Source organism: Akebia trifoliata, chromosome 4, assembly GCF_017979445.1.
Source record: "Akebia trifoliata isolate Shusen 1 chromosome 4, ASM1797944v1, whole genome shotgun sequence".
In the NCBI taxonomy this organism is placed as follows: Eukaryota; Viridiplantae; Streptophyta; class Magnoliopsida; order Ranunculales; family Lardizabalaceae; genus Akebia; species Akebia trifoliata.
In genome coordinates this window covers 19355548-19362134 of record NC_141378.1, presented here as the reverse complement: position 1 = coordinate 19362134, position 6587 = coordinate 19355548, and the positions used below count along the sequence as shown (strand labels likewise).

The window sequence follows — 6587 nt, the reverse complement described above, 5'->3', positions numbered from 1 at the left end:
AAGTCTTACGTGTCGTTGACATCACCTCATGGCATCCTAAAACATGATCGGATGGAAGAAAGGTTGTAGAGGACAAAATTCTATGAATTTAGTATATAAAAAAAAATTCAAAAAAAAAAAAAGTAAATATAATCTCATCGTTGATATTTTAATTTCAAATTTTAGGAGTTCCATGGAAGTTAGGTAGCAGTCCATTCAAAACGTGTGATTAAATCCAAAATTCTGAATTTTATTTTATGGATATAACGTTTTGAATAATGATGAATGCACGCAGTCTTAGTAAGCACTTGGGTACACGGCTGACGTGACAAGGGCACAAAACTGCACATCTTTTTCTTGTCCATACCCAGCCGCATGCCAAGTTCGTGTGCATTCATCATGACTCATAATTTTTTCCATGAAATTATGTTGGATTGCCAATGGGGTAATCCATTTTGATGACATCCTCAATAAAACATAAATGATTATCTTCATTGTAGGAATTTGATTAAGTTTGATGCTAAAAATAAATTGAATGTGATAGTTGTCAAATGGGTCCAAAATGTTATACAACTACCTATCCTTTTTCATGTTTGTACTTGTCAGAAAATAAAAATAAAACCTTAATCATGTTTGTCTATTTCATGTAATATCATAAGAATAGTAACTTTCTTGATTATTCAGTTTAATCTTAAAATACATCCCAATATCCTTTTGCCCTAAAACTTATCTTCATCCTCACAATATATTCAATCTTCCTACAATACATCCCAATATGTTACATACTATTGTTCATACAATATATTTGAGAGATCTTGAGGCAAAAAGAAAACATCATCAAAACACAAAGTCTCATTTGACACAGCATCAAGTTTTTCTAGGTAATCCGCCGCTAGATTTGCTTCCCTCCAATAGATATCAAAGGTACATGATGTGCACATTCTTGCTTCTTGTTGCACTTCGCTGACTAACGTCTCATAATTGTCAAGCACAATCACACTTCCATTCAATATTTCAATTGCAAACAGAGAATCCAAACAAACTGGTCATTTTTGAAACCCACCTTGCAAAGCTTACTCAATGCATGATTAATTGCAATGAGTTCTGATTTAATGATATCCTCCCATCACAACCTGCAAAAACTACACCACCTGTTGAGTTTCTTGCAATAAAATCAATACCAGCCCCTAAGTTAGACAAAGAACCATCCGTATTCAGTTTAATATCATCCTCTTTTAGAGAAGACCCAAAAACAGATTTCTTTTGCTTTGTCATAACCTTTTAAGAGCATAACCATTCATCAAGGATTGTTGTTGTTAAAGAATTCCCATCTTCTTCAATTACCACATTATAAAAAAACACTTCTTATATCTTCTATAATTCATTGCCATATAACGTCTTTTGGTACTTCAGCAGATTCAAAAATTTGCCCGTTGCTTAAAAAAAAAAAAATAGAGATAACATTTAAAAGTTGTAGCTCTTCCATCACCGAACCACACCCCATTCCACATTCGAATTATTCCAAATTTTCTCAACAGTTTTTACCAAATCCATGAACTAAAGAACTAAAAAAAATATGATCATTTGTTTTGTAACATAATCTACACCTACAAACAAAGGCAAAACCTTTTATGTTTAGATTTTCCACCTAAGCCAATTTCCTTTGGATTGCCAACCAAGCTATAAAAGAATAGCGGAGAATTCTTCTATTATTCTAAACCACATCAACCCAAGGAACTTTTAGCCTTTCTGGGATAATGGTTCTAAAAGCACTGTCCGAACTAAATTTACCATTAGTTGTAGGGATCCAAAACACTCTATCTACTAAGGAGCCCTTGAGCACATTTTGTTCAAGGATTAAATTCTCTACCTGTTGCATTCTCCCATTTGAAGCTCCTAAAGGTTTCCAAGAACTTCCTTCAATTAAGTACTTCACCTTTGCATCTAAGGAACTTTCAAATAAAGGAACTATTTTGTTACCAAACCGTGAAGCAAGAGACTTGCCATCAATCCATGGATCTTTCCACATAGTCTACTCACTATACAAGAAAACCAAGTTTTAGCGACGGAAAAAAATCGTCACTACAAATATAGTTTTCGTCACTAAAACCTTGCAGTGACGGAATATATGTTCATCACTCTATTGTCATTGTAAGTCTATGTCACTAAAAGCATTAGTGACAGAATCTAAAATCCTCCTTAATGATAAATATATAAAATACAAAAACCTTGAATTTTTACAAGTGACGGTATTAAAACCCGTCAGTATAATTTTATAGTGATGGAAAATGCAGCATCACTATAATAAACATTAGTGACAAATTATTTTCTGTCACTATTAATCAACATTTGTTAGTAATTATACTGACAATCTTAAATATTGTCATTAAAAAACTATTAATTTGAAAAAATGTAATTTTGAATAATAATTAATCAGAGCACCATCAAGACTCTGAAACAACAAACATTAATAACAAACCAACTCATTAGACCCAAAATAGAACAAAACTTCAAATCTCTAGACCCCAAAAAATATTACCAAAAAAATCAAAGATAAAGAAAACTACCTGAATTGTCTTGATAGCAGGTTTGTTGATCTTTTTTAGATGAGCTCTTATTCTATTTAGCTTATGCAGTTCTTCTTCCCCTTGAAAAGTCTAATGGGCATGATGTGTTGTCTTCTTCTGTGATCAAGATAACTCCATACATTTCTAATTTTGTTCCTTAAAACACTTCTCTTACAAAGCTTTAACACGCACACACAAAGCCCTCTCTCTCACACAGAGATTCAAAAAACATTATTTGGTGTTCTGACACAACTTTGAGGTACAATCTGATTAAAAAAGACACAAATGTGAGGACTTTTTAAAGTTGTTCCATGTGGTTAGGATTGTAAGAGAAAAATAAACAATGGGTTGTGATCAAAAGAGACTCTCCAGCCTTAAATTTCTTACTATTTTATTTTAGGCAAAGAAACCAATAAAATCAAAGGTCAAAAAGAAATAAAATAAAAATAATTTCATTAAAAGGTCATAAATTCCAAGTCAATTCTGTAAGATTTACTTGCTAAAACTATGTAACAGAAGATGTCTTACAGTTGGTTTCATCTCTGATATGTATTTGGATCTCTTCTGCAAAATAAATAAATGAAAAAAGATTTGGTTAGTAGTTATTTTATTTTCATTGTATAGGAGTTTGTGAGAGAAATTGCTATGCTGAAAATTTGAGTAACAGGAGTTAGAATATTGAGAGGCTATATATACCGACAAATATTCTGAGAGAAAACAATAACATACAATTTTCTATATTGGGTGTTAACCAAATACCAAAACAATAAATTTCTTGAGGAAAGGTAAACACAAATATATGGTAAAAAAAACCATATCATGTGAGTACATTTAAAGTAGTGAAATTAACATCAATTACACAATTTTCTATAAGGGTGTTAACCAAATACCAAAATAACAAATATTCTGAGAGAAAACACAAAGATAAAAGTAATAAACCACACCATTTGAATTTTAAGAGCATTTACAGCAGAGGGCCTGTTTAGTAATCCCCTAGAAGAATCCACTAGTGATACTGTAAATGAAGAGAGCGGAAGAATCCATCTAAACAAATTGCAAAGGAACACTATAACAGCACAGGAATGCAAATTCAAGCCATAATTTTCTTTTCTTTAATGAAAGATTAATACCACAGATCCAAATTTGAAATAATCCTTGAAAATATGGGATGTCTGTCTGACAATATCCGTCTAGCATGGAAAATTAATTGATATTTCTCCTAGATAAGTCAACTGTACAACAAGTTATATGAAGTAGCAATTTTTTTTACCTTATACGATGGCATATCGAATGTTCAATCAATGAAAACAGAGAACCATCATTATCTAACATGAAATTAATGTACAAAATCAATTCATGAAGTGTTTAAGATTCAAAAAATAGTAGATATCATTACTTTTACTAATTGAGTAAACAAGTCTTTCAGCACATAGGATGGATTTCATAAGAGAAGCACAAGCAGGATCAGAGATGTTCATAGCTTGAAATCTTTTCATCAATCTTAAATCCTCAATAAAATACACAGGTAATGTTAGCTCCAACCAGCAATAAGGATAATGGTCCGATGTGTTGAGTGTGTCAGTGTGTGGAAATTGAAGATAATTTTAAATTGACCAAATGATCTGAAATTGGATAGTCAGCAAAGAGTTTATCGCACTAAGAAAACCAATTATTCTCACACAACAAAAGAAGAATGCCATTGAACACTTACTGTTTGCAGATTTCGTCCTTCAAAGGATACCAACCATTTCCAAATCCTCTTAGGGTATGAAACATAAATCCACTATGGGTAACAACAACAATCTTATTCTCATTTTGAAATGTAGTAAGGATGTCCAGATGACCAAAAGATTTTCTCAAACTCAACTTTCCCTTCACAGTTTCAGATATCTTGGGTCCCAACCTCACTGTAATTCAGGAAAAAAAAAAAAAAAAACAGAAATCCAATTAAAATTTTAAATCACTAATGCTTTCAATATAACAGCAAATTAAAATTTTGACCAAATTTCATATTTGATCAATGGGATTTAGCTTGGAAAATTCACCAAGAAACAAAAAAAGGGAAATTTGGGTACTTATCAATTGAAAACAGATTTCTATGAAGTTTTTAGATTGAGAAAGGAAGAAATTCATGAAAATAAAGGAATAAAAGTGGTTGGTGAATCAGAACTCTCTGTGTGCAGAGTCATTCACATCTCATCATCAAGAATAAAAGTAAACTACCGGGGAGTCCATGCAGAATGATTTGATGTATTATGCAGGGAAACGATGGAGTGATGCCATTAGTAGAAAATTCTCATAATCATATTGACACAGAAGACATTCAAGACCTTAAAGCTCATGTTTCTACACATGGTATCTTTTTCTATAATCTGATTTTGTCAAAGTTCGTCATTTTCTATTTGGTGACACGTTGTTGTGTAGCAGTCTCAATGAATTGATCAGTATCACATTCTCCTTTTGTCAAACTGTATCTTGTTCCGAAACAGAAATTTCTTAGTATGAAAAGGTTGATTACAACACACTCCCATTTGTTTTTCCTGACATTAAGTTGATAATCTCAACTCCAATTAAAGATCTAGTATGAAAAGCCTTCTCTTTCTAAAGTTGAGGCAAAAAACAAAGCATGTTCAACTAAAAAATGGCTCAACCCTGGCATTGTTGAAAAACTATCATATAAGCTTGTCAAATGAGTGAAAAGATAAACTTCAAAATGTTTTTTGGGAACTAAAAACAGAAACACAAATTTTAACATATTGACATCATGCTACATCCCAAGTTGCCAAAACAGAAGAAAAGTAAATATAGTTTAAAGAAAAATTAATTGAGAAGCACGAATGTGACCGTTCGCCTCTAAACTTTTTCTTGAGAAGAAGAAACCACACTTGTACTTGGAGGCTGGAAGCAATGAAATAAGTTCTCTAGAAAGACTTTGGTTAAGTGTTCCAACTGCCTCACCTAAATCAAGCAATTCCTGCAGATGAAAACCTTTGTTTGTTTTTTTTTTTGCTCAGCAAGCAGAACAAATTGAATTAAGGAGGAAAATTGTACAAAGGGCTTAGCCCTTAAATTACAACTCTTACATAGGGAAGTTCAAGCCTAACCCCAGCAAGGCATTTTATCACCAACCATGGAAGACCATAAACAGTAAAGAAGTCTAAAGAATATGCAGAATTGATAGCCTCGTTCGACAAAGCGTCCGCCACTGAATTTCTCTCTCGCCAAGTGTGCTGCTCACACCTAATAAATCTTGATAAGATGTTTTTGGCTTTGAACACCAAATGGTCAAGGTGCCAAGGCAAAGGAGCACCACCCAGCCCCTTAACCAATAATAGATAATCTATCTCAATCAGTAGATTAACATTTTGACCGTTTAAACTTTCAAGCGCATGAACAAAAGCTTAACATTCAGCTTCATTGTTAGTAGAAAGACCAAAGAACCACCACGATGGTCTAAGTAAATGACCCTTATCATCCCTTAAAACACACCCTCCACCAGCTACCAGGATTTCCTCGACAAGCCCCATCAATGTTTAATTTTAACCATCCTGCATCAGGCTATGTTTTAACTTGTCCTCTAACCAAACACCCTTTTCCCAAACATCACCCACCAGCAGATTTTTATTTTCATTAGGGAAGAAATCCACAAAAGGACCACTCCCTTTCCAATAATGAAGGAAAAGAGAATAGACTATGAACTTTATAGTTGGAATCTCATAGGTCCAACCCGGTGAAAAATAAACTAAATATGCACATTAAAACATAGCCTTTCAATGTTATTATAACTAGTCTCATTCAAGGTTTAAAATAACATTAATGGATGGTTTAATCAACATTACATTCTACGTCTCAATTGGGGCTTGGGACGAACAATCCAATGGTAACCAAATGCGGAGTTTGCCAAAAAAAAAAAAATGAAACTTGAGAAATGAGCAAATGGGTAATATATTGACCATCAGTAAATGTTGGTCTGAATTAATATTCAGACTAATATTTTATTATTATTGTTGTAAGTAGGCATTACTACTTACACAAAGAAAA

General features: G+C 32.8%; 1 protein-coding gene across 1 annotated transcript; it reads right to left on the bottom strand.

Moving 5' to 3' along the window:
- Positions 1-2982: 2982 nt before the first annotated feature.
- On the bottom strand, positions 2983-6073 carry LOC147404345 (uncharacterized). Its single transcript, XM_086437841.1, has 5 exons — positions 6043-6073; positions 5630-5946; positions 5391-5520; positions 4258-4453; positions 2983-3110 (listed from the first exon to the last, which is right to left on the bottom strand). Exons 1-5 carry the CDS (start codon positions 6071-6073, stop codon positions 3083-3085), a joined length of 702 nt encoding a protein of 233 aa, XP_086293967.1. The 3' UTR covers positions 2983-3082.
- Positions 6074-6587: the final 514 nt, after the last annotated feature.